The sequence below is a fragment of the Cervus canadensis genome, chromosome X, assembly GCF_019320065.1.
Source record: "Cervus canadensis isolate Bull #8, Minnesota chromosome X, ASM1932006v1, whole genome shotgun sequence".
NCBI classification, from domain to species: domain Eukaryota; kingdom Metazoa; phylum Chordata; class Mammalia; order Artiodactyla; family Cervidae; genus Cervus; species Cervus canadensis.
In genome coordinates, this window is record NC_057419.1 from 53,943,132 (window position 1) to 53,961,986 (window position 18,855).

Here is an 18,855-nt window from a genome sequence, read left to right on the forward strand (position 1 = left end):
CTACACAGGAGTCTACACCCCCATATCTCCCATGATACCCATCTGATCTTCAGTTGAGCCCCTGTGCCCCTCAACTTTCATCTCCAATCAAATGAAGGGTAAAATGGTCTCTCCCTCCACAGCCAAAGGTCACCTAGACTCACACACCCAGCTTGAACACAGAAATCTACATACCATTCCCCAATACAACCCTGGAGCTCTCCACCAGGTTTTGGTCCATGCTGTACCTGACTCTCTAATGCCTCCTCACCTCTCAAACCATCTATTCAAACCCTTCCCATTCTTGCCCCTCTTCCGCCAGCAATCCTTGGACACCACCACCCCCAAATGATCCTGACATCTCCCTCTTCTTTGGGCCAGGAACATATTTTGCTCATTACTGAAGCCATATCTGCTCATTCACTTCCGCCCTTCAGGAAAGTACCCTGCCTACTTTCCCAAAGGAATTTGCATCTCCCCTGAGAGATAGAGAACTTATGGAGAACACAGTCACTGTCTTACTTTCGGTCTCTCACGGTATTTAGCTTGAAGCCTTGCACACAGTAGGTATTTGAGCAATGTCTTCTGGAAGAGTAAATAAAGGAGACAGAAGGGACAGAGGGAGGGGAGAAATAAATGAGAATTTGAATGAGTGAGTGAGGAGCTGAGTTGACTGCCTAAGTCAGTTAAGCAATGAGTGAAGAGTGAGACGAGCCTCTGGAAAACTACTGGAGCATGTGAAGGGTATGTTGAAGGGAGGAGGGAAAGAAAGGAGAGGAGAGACTCTCACCTGGGCCTTAATCAAAATAGGAGCCACCAATCACTGTGCAGTTGCCAACCGTGCATTAGACCCTATGCTGAGCTCCTTGTGTTTCTTCTTGCTAATCTTCATGACAACCCACAGAGGTAGATCTATTCTCACTATACTCAGGAAGAAAATGAAGCTCAAGGAGAAGAAAATATTTGCCCAAGGTTATACAGAGAGTAAGTGGCAGAACCATAAGGTAAACTCAGATCTGTCTAATGCAAAAAAAAAAAAAAAAGAAAAAAAAGCAAGGCTCAGAAAGGGAAAGCAGGGGCAACAGGCCCACTTGGGAGTCTCCTGGCTTTGCTCCTAACACAGACTCATCACGCAAGGTGCAGGTCCTACAGCTCACAGACGGCACCTTCTGCCTTCCTGCCAACAGCCTCTGGGGATTCTTAGAACCAGCCTCTGGCAGGTGCAGGAAATATTTAGGGTCATTGCATCTGGAGGCAGTGGCTTTCCCTCAGACTCCGAGATCCCTAAAGCTGTAGAATCGGAACCTTGAAAGTACAAAATCAAGGACTCGTAACATCACAGAATGTTAAAAGCATACCATCAGAATTTTTTAAATGGTAGAATCATGAAATCTTAAAACCACCGTATTGTAGAATCCCCAAATCACAGCATCATAGAAATAGAAACCACAGAATTGGATGGAATGTGTCACTGAATTATCCTCTCTTAAATTCATGTAATCATAGTTTCTTAAAATTGTACCATCTCAGATTCATAGAATGTCAGAGTTGGAGGAGCCCTTGGAGATCCTCTGGTCCAACTCCCCCTCCTCCTTTTACACATGGGGAAACTGGGTAGCAGAGAGGCCAAGTCACGTGTCCCGAGTTGACCAGCTCATGCCACCTCAGGCTGAAGAAGGCTCTAGGCTTGCCCATGGCAAGAGCACCACACCATTCATTCATTTATTGAGTGCCTTCTGGGTGTTGACAATACCAGGAATCAAACCCTACTCTCTTTCGAGCCCCTGTTCCCAGCCCTGGATAGGAAACAGGGTAAGGCCCTAGTGGAGATGGGGAGAGGGAAGTGGGGTAGGGTGGAATATACATCAGACAGAGAGAAGAGATCAGCTTTTATTGATGGAAATTCTTTTGTACACAGCGACACGCACTCTGAAAGGCCTTTTCCTCCTGATCATATTTACAGAGCACTAATGGGAGCGGCAGGGGGCACAGGATGAGACCGTCAAGCAGAAGAGATGGCAGCAATGGCCACAGCGAGGGAACGAGCAGGCTGGGTCCCAACCCCTTCTGGTCCTCTAAGCCCTAGGCACCCTGCATCTCTGTTTGTGCTCACAGAGGACAGAGGTAGGTCCTTGGGATGTCATTTGGAGACCTCTCCAGGAGTGGCAGGCTCCAGGGTGCCTGGGAAGTGGGGTGCGGGTACGGGAGGGTCCAGGTTTCAAGCTCCAAGCTCTGCTGCTCCCACATTTTAGTCAGACCAAGGGCTCCAGCCTTTATAATTCGGGGGCTGGAGTCCAGGGGAGACAGCAGCAGGGGTGGGAATTCCAAGAAGGGAGTGGGCAAAGATGGGGCAGGATGCTTGCCCATCTGGTTCCTGAAGCAGGGACGGGGTCCCATGGGGGATCGCGGGGGTGGGGGCTGGTTAAGGCTTTTGCTTCTGCATAGAAAATGACCCTTGTCCTCTCAGTTACCGAGAGGAGGGACTACTGCACTCGGAGGCCGGACAGCAGAACTGATGAGCGTCTTCCTCTTCCTCTTCCTCAGTCTCCTCCTCCTCCTCCTCTTCCCTGGGGCCAGGAAGGGCAGGGTAGAGGCCACAGGCGGCGGGTGACAGAGAGAGGCAGAGGCATTAGTTTGCAGAGCAGGGGAGATACAAGAAGGACTGGAACCAGGGAGGTGGGGCTAGGATGGGGGTTGGAAATGGGAAGGCCAGTGTGACCAACAGGGCCACACCCATCTCAGTCTCCGAGGAGCCTGTTGCTAGTCCCCCTCTGGGACTGGCCCTCCCCACACTCAGGCTGGGCTCCAACTTAAGGTTACACCCAGAGTAAGTAAACTCCCTTTCTGATCAGACTGGTGCCCAACCTTCGTTTTAATATAAATAGTAGCAACCAGCTCAGTGCGGGCACTTTGCATGCATCATCTCATTTAACCCCTGCAACAACTCTGCAACACTTTAAAGATGAAGGAATTGAAGTTGAGAGAGATTAGATAACTGCCCAAAGTCACACAGCTGGATTAGTGGTAGAGTCAGGATTTAAACTTGGAAGTTCTTGGAGCTCCAAGTCTCAGACTCTGCCCAGCAGGTCCTTTGGGTGGACTTGGTACTATCTCCAGAAATCCATCCTGCCCTTGAAGGACAAAGATTTGTATCTCCTGAAGGCTTCAGGGTTTGGAATGTGGGAGATGCTTAGAAATGGAGTGTGTGAAGTCCACAGCTTTGGAAGCAAACAGACCTGGGTTCTGAGACCAGCTCTACAAGTGCTTCTAGGCTGTGGCCCCAGGCATGTTAATGCCCCTCTTGGAGCCTTGGTTTCCTCATCTGTAAAAATGGGACTTATGGTGCCAACCTTACAGGATTGTTGCAAGGACTGGAATACATGTCAAGTGCCTGGCAAACAAGAGCAATAGGAACATGGTGATGGTGATGAACTGTTCAGGAACTGAACCTAATTAACAAGGTAGCCCTTTGCACTCACACAGAAGCACCACAGTGGTAGGAGGAATCATTGCAGGAACAAGCACACGTTTCTCGGGTCTTGCGGAACAGTACCAGGGACCAGTCACTGGAGTTGGACTACAGTTTCATGGGGTGGATGGACAGGCAGGGGAGCTGGGGCAGGACCAGGTGTCTTGGGAGTGAAAAGGCTGACAGATCTCCTAAGGATAGTGAATGAAACAGTCTTACCCCACTCCCAGACCCCTTGGCTTGGGGGATGAAGGAAATATGGAATCCAGGGTACTGGAGGATCAGGAAGACATGGGAAGGAAAGAGGATAGGCAAAGGGAAGGCACTGCTGTCCATGTGACAGACAAGGGTGCACGGGTGCCCGCATGCGCATACAAACACACACACACACACACACACACACACACACACACTCCTCATACTCAGAGCTCCCTCTGACACATTGTTCCACAGACTCACTGAGTCAGCAAAACCACATGAGCCAGGGCTCCAGTCCTGGGCAAACAGCTCCTCCTTTCAGAGTCTCCCATTCCTCATCTATAAAAGGAGACAGAAACTCCACACTTCTCAAGGCTATCACGAGTAACAAATGATCTTCCAGTCCCCCAGCTCGCTCCCCTCCTATCCAAGTCAGGCCCCTGCTACCCTTCACCTGACACTGCAGTCATCTCCTGATTTTCTCTCTCTACTCTTCTGGACCACTTTAGGCTTCCTATATCCCACCTTTGAGTGTGAATCTCCTGCTCAGACACCCACCTCAGCTCCCCTTTGCTTCCTGCATAAAGTTCAGATTCCTCAACCTGACATTCAAAGCTCCCCACCCTATGGCCTCACCTGGCCTTTCCTGTCAAGTGGAAGAAGCATAGGCTTTAGAATTAGACAGACCAGGGTTTAAGTATCAGCCCCACCATCTACTATCTAGGTAACCTTGAGTCCATTTCTTCACCTCTCTAGGACTTACTTTTCTTATCTGCAAAATGAGGAAACACCTATTCTGTAGGTTATGGTGGGAGTAAGTGAATTCAAGTATGTAAAGCACCTGCCACAGGGTAGGTGCCTCACACATGGTAACTATTATTCTGACCGTCAGCATCAGTGGCATCAATGTTATCCTGCTCACTCCAGCCCAGCCTTCATGAAACTAGCTTGTCCGTTATTCTGTCAGCATGAAGCAGCCTTTTCATGCCTCTATGCTTTTGCTGACTCTGTTTCTTCCTCCTGCACAGAGCTTTGCCCATTGAAATCCTACCTGAACTTCACAACCCAGCTCAATTGCTGCTTCTTGCAGGAAGTCCTCCCTGACTTCCAACCAGAAATATTCTTTGCTTCTTCCTAGCTCCAGCATCCATGCTCTCCATGTGGTTGCTTTGAACTTTTCCAAGGCATTTCTTTCACCAATCCCCTCAATGCCCTTGTATTCCCCCCACCACCATTATCTCTGCTTTCCTTCCCTGTGGGAAAGAGAGGACACCTATACTATTTAAGGCCAGTCTCTCCACCCAGGCTCTGGAGCCCACCCCTGCTACCTCCTCCATAACAATCATCCCCTCTCCCTCCAGTATTTCAACCTCTCCCTCTCTGTTGCCTCCTTCCTACCAACATTTATAGAAGCTCAAGTCTCTCCCATCTGGGAATAAAAACCCTCTATCTGCCCCCACATCTCCCTCAAGCAATCATTGTCCCCCTCTCCCCTTCACAGCTAAGCTTCTTGAGAAATTCGTCTACACTGGCCATCTCCACTTCAGTACCTCCCACGGGTTCTTCAACCCACTGCAATCTGCCTCATGTGCCCACCGAGCCACAGAAACTCTTCTTAGTAAGGTCGCCCAGGACCTCCCACTGGTTAAAGCCAATAGACTTTCTCCCACCCTCATCTTACTTCTCCCAGCTATAACATTTGCCACTCTTAACAAGCCCCTCCTGTGCGCAGACGGCTCTTCCCTTCCTCTGCTTCCATGAGCCCACTCCCTGCTGGTTTTCCTCCTACTTCTCAGGACCACCCCCAGCTCCTCTTCCTCTCCCCATTCCTTATATGTTGGTACCTCTTCTCCAGTTCTGCTCTGGTCCTCTTCTATTTCACTCCACATTCACTGTCCAGGGATCTCATTCCATTCCATAATTTCAGGTATGGCTGAGGACCCCCACATCTGTCTCTCTCTAGCATGGACCTCTCTCCTGGGTCCCAGACCCACCAAGCCTAATGCTTGCTGGAAGCTCCACCAAGGTGGTCCTTAGGGCCTTCAGAGCTCACAGGGACCTCTCACTCAGCATCTTACCACTGCAAACCTATCCTCCTGCATTTCCCACCTTCGTGAAGGGGCGCCACCATCCAGTGGCCCAAGCCTAGATTCTTCCTGTTCCTTTAGCAAGTGAAGTGAAAGTCACTCAATCGTGTCCAACTCTTTGCGACCTCATTGACTATACAGTCTATGGAATTCTCTAGGCCAGAATACTGGAGTGGATAGCCTTTCCCTTCCCCAGGGGATCTTCCCAACCCAGGGATTGAACCCAGGTCTCCCACATTGCAGGCAGATTCTTTACCAACTGAGCCACAAGGCAAGCCCAAGAAGACTGGAGTGGGAAGCCTATCCCTTCTCCAGGGAATCTTCTCGACCCAGGAATCAAACCAGGGTCTGCTGCATTGCAAGCAGATTCTCTACCAACTGAGCTGTCAGGGAAGCCCTTCAGCAAGTCAGCCACCAAGTCCTGCTGATTCTACCCCCCTAAATAGCTCTAAAAGACTACACATGATCTGGCTCTTGCTAACTCATCATCGACCCCTCTTGCCCCTCACTCACTCTTTCTCCAATCATAATGGTCTCCCTGCCATCCCTCAAACATAACAAGCCCACTCCTGCCTCAGGGCTTTTGCACTCATTGAAACATCATTCCCCAGATAGGTGTGGCACCAGACACAAGCTATTAATATATATTTAGTTGCTTATTTATTATCTGTCTCATCCACTGTAAGATCCATCAGGGCAGGCATCTGTTTTGTTTACTGCTATATCTCTAATGCCCAACACACTGTCTAGCACTCAATAAATATTTTTTAAATAAATGAATCCACTGCCAGGCCTGAGCACAGGCAGCTCACTGTGAACTCCAATCTTGGTCATCTCCACCCCCACTATCTGTTCAGCCTCTGACTCCAGTTCTCTCTTCCTCCCAATCATCTCTCAAACCCACTTCCTCTGCTCCCTCCCCATGGCCACTGCCTTAGCTGGTTGTGCTTGTGCTGTACTTAGTCACTCAGTGGTATCCGACCTTTTGCGACCCCATGACTGTAGCCCGCCAGGCTCCTCTGTCCATGGGGATTCTCCAGGCAAGAATATTGGAGTGGGTCACATTTCCTCCTCCAGGGGATCTTTCCAACCCGGGGATCGAACCCAGGTCTCCCACACTGCAGGCAGATTCTTTACCCTCTGAGCCACCAGGGAAGCCCAAGAATACTGGAGTGTCCAGGGGAACTTTCCAACCTAGGAATTGAACCAGGGTCTCCTGCATTGCAGGCAGTTTCTTCACCAGCTGAGCTACCCGGGAAGCCCTACCTTAGCTTACCTCTCTTGGATTACTGGAACAGTCTCCTCCCTGGTTTCCCTTCCTTCTAAAATGCTAACTTGATCATGTTACCTTCCCTCTTCAAGAGCTGCTCGTAGCTCTCCAGCTGCCCACCATGACAAAGGAGCCTGGGCTCCACAAATGGCTGTCTGAGGTATATCTAATCTCTGCCTCAGTGTACAGCCTTACTATTTCTCACCTCTAGGCGTCAGCATTCACTCTCAGAGCATCTTCTCCTATCTCTATCACTCAAAATCTTTACAGACATTGGATGATTGGCTCAAACACTACTTTCTTCAGGAAAATAAATACGTGACTCACAAACCAGAAGTAATTCCTCTCCAATATGCATAGAGAATGCATAGAGATCCTCCAGTGTCACTCAGGATCTCCAAGAACCAGGACGGTAGTTGGCAATTCAATTATATCTGAGACCATGGACTTTGGGTGCTGGGCGAGCATTAATAGAGGTTCCCTTTGCCTCCTGCACTATTACCCTGGATTCACGTCTCTGGGGCCCTCTGCTAACACTGACTTATCTTTGCCTTCTCCCTTTCTCTCACCTGCTGTTGGGTCTATCTCATTAATAACTCTCAAAGGATTTAGATTCCATAAGGTGAAATTAAAATGCTTCTTTGTGAACAGTGTCCATTGGAGTAAAGCAACACAGTAGCACTGCTCCAAGTCATTTCTTCAATGCCAACACCCCAGTTTAGGCCTTCTAGCTGGCCTCCATGCATATGATCCATTTTTCATACTGACTGCTAATGTGATGTTTCTAAAACACAAATTTTACCAAATTTTTCTATTAGTATCCATTCACATGACACTTCATCACTAGCAACACTGGTTCTTAACTTTTCCTGGAGGAACACAAAACTTTATGCATTTAATGAAAGCCAGGAACCATCTCCCCAACAGCAAATCCACACAACCAGATAAACACAACATTTTGCATTCAATTTCAGGAGGTTCCCAGGCCACCTGAAGCCATTTGGGACCCGTGCAACCCAGGCTCTTAAACCTCTGGCTCTACCCAACAACATCCAGGTTCTTGTGCATATGCTATTCCTTCTGCCTGGAATATTCTGGCACCCTTCACCCTTTCCCCTGGCTGCCTCTGAGTCATCCTCTAAGACTCAGCTCTTAGGCTGAGGTGACCTGCACCAGCCCTAGGTAGGGCTAGATCTCTCACTGCTGTGGAAGCCACTCCACAGTACCTCCCACCCTGTGCTCTCCTTTGTCATAGCCCTCCTCAGTCTCCCCAGCTGACTGGGCTCAGTCTCCCCAGCTGACTGGGAATTTGTGGAAGGCAAGAACCATTACCCAGCATAGGCCCTGGCCACAGCAGAATTCCCTAAGTGTCTATTGAAATGAACATAAATAATAGCTACCCTTTTTTTTTTTGAGCACTCATTATGTGCCAGGCACTGAACAAGGTGAATTCTATTTATGATCTCTTCTACCCCTCAATAAATAAATCCCATGATGCTGGTGGTTCTTTTTGACAGATAAGGAACTAGGCTCAGAGATGTAAAGTCGGTTGTTTAAAGTCACCCAGTTAGTGGGTGCCAGAGGTGGAACTGAAATTTGAGACCATTGCAAGTATTGGTCCACCATGCTTCCCTGCCCAGACTGTGAGATGGCATCAGTAGCAGAATAGGACCATGAATTAGGGCCAGAATGCCCTGCCTGGGCTCCATTCCCCAGGGCCATCTACATTTATTTTCCCTCCTGTGTCACCTTTATGCCAAGAGCAGAGACCTGGCTCTGTCTCTTCTTTTTCCTTCTTTTTTTTTTCTTTTGGACATGCCACATGGCTTGCAGGATCTTAGTTCTTTGACCAGGGACTGAACCCAAGCCCTAGCAGTGAAAACACCAAGTCCTTATTACTGGACGAATTCCCTGGTCTCACCTTTTATAGTGCAACCCCAGTCCCTTCCCATGTACTACATTCAGCCTCCTCATCTCAAAACCCCACTATAGTCAGGTCCATCCTTTGCCCAGAACCATCCCTAGACATGTACAGCTTTTAATCCAATCCAATCCAAGGCTACACACTGTCTATGAGGAAAACAAGACATGGGTAGCCCCTGCTCTTCAAGAGTTGATAGTCATCCAGGAGTTTTACATGTACCATCTCCAATCCTAAAACCAGCCCTGAGAGGTAAATAGGCATTATCCTCATTGCACAGATGAGGAAATAAAAGCTCAGAGGCTTGCTGAGAGTCAAGCTGGTAAGTAGCAGAATTTGGACTTGAATAAAGGTACGGACCCAGCTATATTCCCCCATTAGGTCATCCTACTTAGAAGAGGCAAAACGTAGGCAACCATTTCTGACAGGATTGGGGGATAAAGGAAAGCTATTACTCTTTCAAGACTTAGTACACATCCACTCCTGTAGGGGACAGGTGAGGTGAGGTACCCCTCCTCTGGCAGCACTCTGAACCTATCATTGTCTATGGGTCTCTCTCCCTTCTAGACTTGAGCTCCCTGACTGTAGGATCAGACACAACTCATCCCCATGTCTCACCAAGGTTCAGTACAAGGCCTAACTGAGAGCATGCAGGACAAATGCTTGCTGAATGAATGAGGTGGCATTTGAGCAAGTTATTAAAAGGAAAAATAACACCTGAACAGGTGGATACAGGGGAAAGGTATGGAGGAGGAAGGAAACAAGTTAGTAAAGGCAAGGAATTGGGACCAAGAAAAAAGGCCAGTAATTTTAAAATTGTGACAGGGTATGTATAACATTTTTTCATTGTTGTTATGAGGGTTTTCTTTTCCTTACAAAAGTGGATCATACTATAAGCTCTGTTCTGCAATTTGCTTTTTTTCATAGAATAATCAGTCTTGGAGGTCTTTTCAGGTGAGTATATCGAGATATATCATTTTCTTTTGATCTGCTACAGAGTATGGGTGGATCATGAAAGAAATCCTACTGATGGACAGGTAGGTTATTTTAATTGTTTGCTATTATAAACAATGCTGCAATGAACATCTTTGCATATATCTGAAAGTAGTTTTGAAGGATTTCTAAAAGATGAATTGCTGGGCAAAGAATGCACATTTTGTTTAAAATGTAGATAAAAGTTATTTCCGTAGCTTTAACATTTTTATAGACCAGCTAAAAATAAAGATTATTCCTACTCACATAATCCTGTCTTCATCTAAGAAGCATACATCATGCAACCTTTTCATTAAGAGTTGGCTGAGAATGCTATCCTACAAAAGGGCATGTGATAAAGAGCTCCACAGTGTGGCTTCTGTTTGCAGTTGGGGTTGGGGTATTTAGAAAAGGCCTCTAGCTGGCCACCTTGGGGTCTATCTAATAGTGAAACTCTAGAGAAATCTAGCTCTGAAACATACATAGTTCTCAGCTTGGAAGTATATGTAAATTTGTTTCTGGGGGCATGTAACAAATTGGTCCCACAAGAAAATGGAAACATTTTGTACTCTAGTCAAAGAATACACAATTCTGTTTCTTTTCAACACTTTTAATCTTCTAAATTTTGGTACTTGAAAGTTATACTTTGTTGTTGTTTTAGTTACATTTCTTTAGTTACTTGTAAGCTTCAACATCCTTTCTCATTCATTAGCTGTCTACTGCTCTGAATTGTCAAATCACATTGTTTCTCCACTTTAAATGAGTTGTGCACCTTTTCTTATTGATTTCCAGGAGATGATATAGATACAGTGTTATTAACCCTTGCCTAATATCTATGTAGCAAATACTATCCTCAAGCCTGTTATTTCTGTTTTAACTTTGTGTATAGTATCTTTTCCACACAGAAGTTCTTAACTTTAATTGTAGCTGAAATTATTGCTCTTAACTTTATGGCTCCTGAGTTTTTAAGTCCTGCTCAGGAAGACTTCTCCACTCTATTATAAAAATATTCTGGATTTTGCTCTGATACTTTTACAGCTTTAGTTTTTGCATTTGTTTTTGTGCAAGGTAGGGATTTAACTTAAATTTTTTTTCTTCTATTTTTTTGTTCATGCTGTGTGGCATACAGAATTTTAGTTTCCAGACCAGGGATTGAACCCATGCCCCCTGCACTGGAAGTGTGGGGTCTTCACTACTGGACCACCAGAGAAGTTCCTTAAATTTTTTCCAAATGGTAGGATTTTTTCCAAATCCTATCACACTTACTGACTTCCCACTGATTTGAAATGTATTCTTTGTCATAAATTGAATTCTCATATGAATACATGAGTTTGTCTCTAAATTCTCTGTTTTGTTCAATTTATGTATTCCTCTATTTATGATATATTTTAAATTTCTGTATATTTATGGTAAGTTTTTAATCTTAATAGGGCAAGTCCCCCCTCATTGTTCTTCTTTTTCAAAATTTTCTTAGTAATTCATGGGCATTTACTCTTCCAAATGAATTTTAAAATCCAATTGCCCAATCCCCAAAGAAAATACCACTAAAATTTTAATGAGAAATACATTGAACCTTTTGATCAAATTGGGGGGAGGGGGAATGTCATTTTAAACCATACTGAATTCTTCCCATCCAAGAATAGGATATGACTCTCAATTTATTCAACCCTTACAGCCTTTGATGAAATTTTATAGTTTTCTACAAAGAAGTATTTTAAATTTCTTATAAATTTGTGGGAATTTTATCTTTTCTTTGCTATTGTGAATGGAATCTTTTTCTATTATGTCTTCTAATTAGTTATTGATGGTATTCAGAGAAGCTAATGGTTTGGGCGTATATTTATCTTGTATCTACCCATCTACTGAATTTTCTTATTAGTTCTAATAATTTTTCCTTTTATTCTCTTTGATTATCTAAGTAGACAATCATATCATCTTCCAGTAATGCTAATTCTCTTTCTGATATTTATACCACTTCTTTTTTTTTTAATCCCAATGATTAAAACTTCCAGAAAAATATTGGTTAGTGACAATGATAGGAGTCATCCTTATTTTGTTCTTGAATTGAATGGAAATTTATCTAGCACTTCATTGTTACATTTGATGATTGATTTTGGTCTCTGATAAAAATTCTTACCAAGTGAAGGAGGTTTTCACTCATTCCTAGCTTACTGTACTAGTTATCTATTGTTGTTTAACAAATTGTCCTAATGCAGCAAGAGATAACTAAGGCACTAAGGGTTTTTAAATCAAGAATGGATGGGTAATTTTGTCAGATTATTTTTTCAGCATTTACGTAGACAGAGTAAAAAGAAAAGATTGTATAACTATTTAGTATAGTCAATTATAATAACAGCTTTCCTGATGTTGAACAACCCCTGCACTCCTGGGACAGACCTTCACCTGTCATGATACAGCCTTCTTTTAATACACTGATGGGTTCAGTTGGAGAATCTGTAATTTAAAATACGTGTTTCTCTATTAATATGTGAGGTTAGGCTATATAGTTTTCTTTTTTTTTTTAAACATGTCCAGTGATTCTAGCCTTGTAGAATGAAATAGGAAGCTGTCCATCTTTTCCTATTAGCATCATCAAGATTGGATAGAACCTCCATCATACCTGAACTACCATGTCTGAGGAGAAAACTTTGACCATCTTTTAAATTTCTTCTACACAGTTCTATTCTATTCAGGTTTTCTGCCACTCCTTAAGTGATTTTGGTAATTTATATTTTCCTAGAAAACCACTTGTTTCATCTAGATTTTCACATTTTTTCGGTATAAAATTATACAAAGCCCTTTCTCATGACTTTTTAATATTTTCTGAATCTGTGGTTAAATCCCCTTCATCATACTTCATGTTTTCTTGCCTTTTTCTCAATTATATCTGCCAGAGCTTGGTCTGTCTAGTTTATTGGTCTTTTCAAAAAACATCTCTTAGTTTATCAAACCTTTGGTTTTCTATTTCATTAATTTCTGTCTTCTTAAAAATATATATTTGCTTATTTTGGCTGCACTGGGTCACGTTGCTGTGCAAAGGCTTTCTCTAGTTGCGGCGAGTGGAGGCTACTCTCTAGTTGTGGTGTATGGGCTTCTCATTGCTATGGCTTCTCTTTTTGCAGAGCACAGACTCTAGGGTGTTCAGGCTTCAGTAATTGCTACACACAGGCTTAGATGCCCCACGGCATGTGGGATCTTCCTGGACCAGAGATTGAACCAGTGTCCCTTGCATTACAAGGTTGATTCTTAACCACTGGACCATGAGAGAAGCCCAATTTCTGGTTTTATCTATAGTAATTACTTAATTCTACTTTCTTTTGGTTGCCCTTTTTATAGTGTCTTGATTGGAATAGCTAGTTCATTTAAGCTGTCTTGTTCTCTAATAAAAGCATTTAAGACTACAAACTTTCTTCTGGGAACCCCTTGGTCATATCCCATAGGTTTTGTTCTTTAATATTCTCAATTGACATTTACTCTAAATAGTCCATAAGTTCCATTCTTGTTTCCTCTTTAACACAAGTATTTTTAAACTTTCAAATGGACTTAGCCTTTTTTGCCATTGCTATTAAGATTTCATTTTATACATTATAATCAGACAATGTAAAATGTATTTATTTCAAATTATCTTGGAAATAATCTCCTTCCACAAAAGTGTAGGCAGATGGTTTTCTCTGCCTAAACACCCTAACCAATCCTATCCAACTGGCAGACTCTTACTCATCCTACAAAACAGCTCAAATATTACATATTCTAGGACCAACCACTCCCACTTTGGGGGGAAAGTATCTAGAGAAGGATTTTTAAGGAAGGACAAGCTACAAACAGGCTGTGAATGTCCTCTTCGGTCTCCTGGCCTGGTCCCCCAGTCACTCTCCTCACCCGCTCAGACACCCATTCCACAATCACTCCAGGGGCTAGAGGAAGATGGGGGAGGGGCTGGCAATGATATTCATATTTGTCTGGAGGGGTGAGGGATTGGGGGAAGGGTGGGTCTAGCTCTTACCTGCTCTCTGCCAGCCTGCCTGAGGGGGTAAGCTTCATGGAGTCAAGGACCTGAGTAGGACAGCAATACTGGTGTAGAGTATGAGACGCTGTGGACCTGAGAGACAGCGAGAGACAGAGAGAGAAAGAGATACAGAGAGAGAGAGAGGGAAGGAGGGGAGAGGCAGGGTGGGGAATGGGGACAAGGAGGTGAAAGTGAGTGGGGTACGGGAAAGGGGAAGACTGGGAGGAATGGGTGGTGGGGGATAGGGGTTGGAAGAGGAGGGGTGGGAGGCAGGGAGGGAGGGAGGGAAGGAAGGAAGGAAGGAAGAAAAAAAGAAAAAACCACAAAGTCAAGAAAGAGAGGACGGCACTCGAACCACAAACAGAACACAACGACAACAGGGGGCAGCAGAGACGAAAGAGCTGGGCTGGGCCTCCTGTGTTCCAGGTGACTCCGTGGGGACCTCGGCCACGGAGACACTGGGACACCACAGTATGGAAGGGGGAGGGGGCCCTCCTCACACCAGATGCCACACGGGGATAGAAGAGGGGAGGGGGACGGGTGGATGAAAGAGAAAGGGAAAAGGTGTGTGGGGAGGGGGTTGTTCCCCCTTATAGAAGACCCCTCACAAGAAGGGAGGGAAGGATGGGGAGAAAAGAGGCTCTGGGTCCAAAGAGGGTGAAGAACCCAGGCTGGGGCAGGGTGGGGGAGGGTGTGGGAGACACTGGAGGAGGAGAGGGTAAGAGACAGAGAGAAACTGAAAGAGACAAGAAAAGGGTGAGACAGAAAAGGAGAGAGACAGAGGAGGAAGACAGTGAAAGGGCGAGACAAAAGACACAGAAAGAAGACGGGGGGAGAGGCAAAGTGCCAGAGCAAAGGACAGGAGAGGTAAGGGCGGAGGAGAGCTGACAAGGTCTCAGTGGTCCTGGTGACAGGATAGGACTGAGTGGGAGGATGGGGCCCAGCGAGCCAGGGGACAGGGTGGTTCTTTGCTTCCAAGGCCAGTGCTGCACCCCCAGCCTGGGGCAGGGCCCAAGCCCCGCCCCCCAGCGCTGTCCCCCACCCCTAGAGCGGGGTCCAAAGGCCCCTCTGCCTCCTGCTTCCCAAGATGAAAAGTCCAGAGAATGGGAAGGAGGAGGAGAGACAGCAGGGTAGTGAGGCCAAGGGCCCGGTCCCTGGCCTCCCCAGTGCAGGGCAGATGCTGGGAGTGAGTCCCCAGTCAGCCAGCCCCTGTCCCCCACGAGCCCCTGAAGGCTGGTTTTGGTCAGGGCCTGGCCATTCAAGAAGCCCAAGTAAAGGCCAGGAGATACAGCTGCAGGCCAGGCCAGCTGCCCACTATCTCGCTTGCTGCAAATTAGAGGATGCCTAAATCTTAGAACCTTACAGAGAATCCTGGAATCCAATACTCTTCTTCCAGAGTCTCTGGAATAATCATCAGCAGAATGACTGTTTCTCAAGGACCATTTAGGTGCCAGTTACCGGCCCAAGTCCTTGACTCATTAAATCTGAGACTCAGAGACCCACAGGCTGCTGGAATGTTGGTATCAGTCTCAGCTGCTACAGACAGCTCCACAGCGCCAGGCTAGGCGCCTGGGCAGCCACCAATCACACTCCTCCTGGGTCACAGACTGTGCTGCTCAGGGCTCCAGGGTCCTCACAGAGCTGGGCACCCAAATGCCCCTGCACTTACCCACTCGAGCTGCCTCCCTCCCCCAAGCCAAAGGCCTCCAAGAGTCCAAGAGGGGAGCCAGGAACCAGGAAGCCAGGAGGCTGCTGAATCAGCAGCCCAGGGACCAGGTCCAGGCCTGGGCAGGAAGGAAGGGGGTCAGGCTGCAGGGCTGAGGCTGGGGGCCAGGTTCCTACCTGCTACTCCTCCCGGGGGGCTCCATGGGTCTGGACCTGTCCCGAGGGCAGGCCCCCTGGCCAGGGCGGTGCCTCCACTGTGTCACCACCCCCTCCTCCCCAGCCCTTCCCTAGAAGGAGGAACCAAGGAGGCGGGGCCAGGCCGGCTGGGCTCGGGGCCAGACTGCAACTGGAAACTTTGCTCCTTCCCCTGCTCCCCCAGGAGGGCTGGGAACTCCTAGTAAGAGGAAGCAGCTTTGAGAGCTTGAAGAGACTCCCCTGGGCCAAACCTCAGGCTGGTCTCACTACATGCACCTCTGTTGGAATCTCCCCAAGCACCCTGTCAAGTATACGTCATTAGCTCTATTTTCCTGAAGAGAAAAATGAGATGCAGAAACATTTAAGTAACTCGGCACAGGTAATAGAGCTAGTAAGTAGCGGAACCCCAAGGTCAGGACCTGTTTTCACCATTCCCAAATCAGGACTCCATCCCCTTGGCCATACGGTTGCCCTGTGAATACGGAAACCTTTCCATAGAAGCTTTTCACAAACATTCTCATCTTCCACAGACTTAAAGAGACTCCGTGTGGTGGTTATGCTAGGATGTTCCAGATAAAGTAAAATTCAAATCACCCATTTTGGGAAATCAAGATGAGGCCTGAGCCAATATTCTTGACCATTGCAATAATCTCTCACTTGCTTCTGTATTGTTTTCTGGATTGGCTAAGAGAAATGCTCCCTGGACAGAAAAGCAAAAATCAGAAGAAATGCCATTCACAATCTAGAGGCTGTTCTAAAGAAATTGCCCCTCCTGACTTTACAGAGGGGGAAATTGAGGCCTGGAGAAGGGAAGAGTCTTACTAAAGTTCATACTGCCTGTCAGACTAGAATCCAGGTAGCCTGACTCCCCACTGACCTACCACAGTAAACCTCTCTCTCCTCCTTATGTGGGGGCTGGAGAAAGGAGATAATTTGGAGGATTTGAAGGGTGTGAGGTTCCTGAAGAGTATCCCAGATCCAACTCAGGGGGCTCCTGTCCTTTCATAGCCCCAGAGCCCAGGCCCCTGGCTGTTCTGAGCAGAAGGCGGCCCTGGGAGGGGCCAGGGGGCCAGTGATCTAGAAGGAATAGGAGCTGACAGGCCACAGGCCAGTCTTCCTGCCTTCCTGCTGGGGCAGCTGGTTCCTCTCAAGAAAGCCAAAGCTGCTGAGAGAGATTGGCCCTCTGGACCACCACAAAGTTGGCATCCATGGGCCCTTCATGGCCTCTTCTTCCTCAGCCCACCCCCTAAAGCCCCATGGTCCTTAGGCTCTGGTCTCAGCCCCTGCTTTTTTTTTCTCTCTCACTCAGCAACTCTCTTGGCCCCCGTGGCAGCCACACCTTGTGCCCATTTGCAGTTACTGTCTTAAAAGTGGCACCTGTGGCCCAAACATTCATCTTGGCCTGGCAGAAGTCAAGAAACATAAATTCTAGTTCTGGCCCTAAGGCCAATGCTGTGTGACCTTGGGCAAGCCCCTTCCCCTCTCTGGTGAGGCAAAGAGCTTACACTTTGGTGCCTGGCAGAGCTAGGTACAAATCCCGGCTCTACTACTTTTCCACTGGGTAACCCCTCTGAGGCTTGGTTTGTTCATCTGTAAAAGGTGAGTGGCAACTCCATTCTCACAGGTTTTTGTGAAGTTTCAGTGAGACAGATAGGCACATGCTGAAAAGTCTCAGTTGGAGCCTGAGAGAGCATGGTCCTTCTGCCAGGGAGGTAGGGGAGACTCTTGGGAAACCTGTTTGTTTCAGGCAGGGGAAGATTTCTAGGAAGATACCTTTTCATTTGGGCCACTCTTAGAATTCAGACATATCAGAGCCTGTTGGTGCATCTCATGTGATAATCCTCTAGGGATTGAAGGGAAGGAATTAAGGGTAAGGAGCCTAACCCAATCACAGGGCACTGGCAGGGGAACGGATATGGTAGTGACTAAGGGCAGTCAATGTCCTGATCTCATGGAGCTCATATCCGAATGAGAAGAGACAGACATTATTCAACCACTAGTGGAATTAAACTGGGCAAAATTGGAGGTATTAGGGGGAGAGTGTTCCAGGAAGAGGAACAACCTGGGCAAAGGACCTGAGGTGGTATTTCCAGGAACTTCAAGGAGGCCAAGATGGTTGATTGGAAAAAAGCAAAGGGGAGATTAGGGATATAGGCGGGGGACCAATCACGCAGAGTCCAGAGGCCATGATAAGGTTTCAGTATTTATACTAAGAGGAATTTCGAAGCCTGTGGTTCGTGGATAGGCCTGGAGTGCAGAGTGTCTCTGAAGTCCCTTAAGTTGTATAAAAAACATGAGTATGAGTGCATTTCTTGGGAGAACATTGCTTTTATCAGATCCTCAGATGAGTCTGTGATCCCAAAAGGGCAGGGAAGCTCCTTATATGATTCCATTCACTAACTGCCTGCCAGGCATCCCAGGACCTTCTGTGAGCTGCCCCCCTCCACCTCCAGGTGGTCTCAGCCTCCCCTCATATCCTCAACCTGTGCTCCACCCAGACAAAAGTGCCTGCAATTGTCTGCCACACTCTGCTCTCTGCCCTCACCTTTGCCTCCGCTCAGAAGACTCTTCCCCACCACCCTGCCCCCACTGCCATCTCTCCACCTCGTGAGAGATGGAGTCTGCTCAGAAGTGGTGCCCTCTGGGAACCTGACTCCCCTGCGGCCTTCCCACCCTGCGTTTCTCCAGCGCTGTCTGTTCACATGCTGTTTCCCCTTCTGGCCAGGAGCTTGGTGGGGACAGGGGCCGTGTCTTATTCATCCCAGTGTTCCCAGCATCCGGCACAGGGCACCTAGTCATAAATGTCAGCTGGTATTGGGAGACAGACAAACCACACTGAGGTGGAAACTGCAAGACAGGCTGTTGGACACTAGAGGGCACTGTGGCCACTGGAATCCTGGCCTGCTGCTGGCACTGGCCAGGCCCACCCAGGCTGGTGCTGGGAAGAGGCGTGCAGGGAATCATGGAAACTCTACTCCGGGGTCCTGAAGCTCCTTGGCTCTGGGTCTGACTGACCAGGGTCCCGGCCCCAGTCTACCAATATACCTTCTACCCCCTTTTCAAACTATTTCTCACGATAGCCCCATCCCACTA

The 18,855-nt window shown here is 47.1% G+C and overlaps 1 protein-coding gene across 9 annotated transcripts in view; it reads right to left on the bottom strand.

Moving 5' to 3' along the window:
* The window catches only part of IQSEC2 (IQ motif and Sec7 domain ArfGEF 2), a 77,227-nt gene that overhangs the window by 26,829 nt on the left and 31,543 nt on the right, over positions 1 to 18,855 (bottom strand). For 2 of the 9 annotated variants that reach the window (XM_043458164.1, XM_043458159.1), the window contains exons 1-2: positions 15,745 to 15,871; positions 13,900 to 13,995 (exon numbers count right to left, since the gene is read on the bottom strand). The exons of 2 other annotated variants lie outside the window; for them this stretch is intronic. In XM_043458164.1, the coding sequence (XP_043314099.1) occupies positions 13,900 to 13,995; positions 15,745 to 15,770 (122 nt within the window). In that variant the 5' untranslated portion in view covers positions 15,771 to 15,871. Of the gene's footprint in view, positions 1 to 1,855; positions 2,547 to 13,899; positions 14,121 to 15,744; positions 15,894 to 18,855 lie in introns of those variants that run through there. 5 more of the 9 variants (XM_043458156.1, XM_043458163.1, XM_043458165.1 and 2 more) reach the window with 4 other exon arrangements.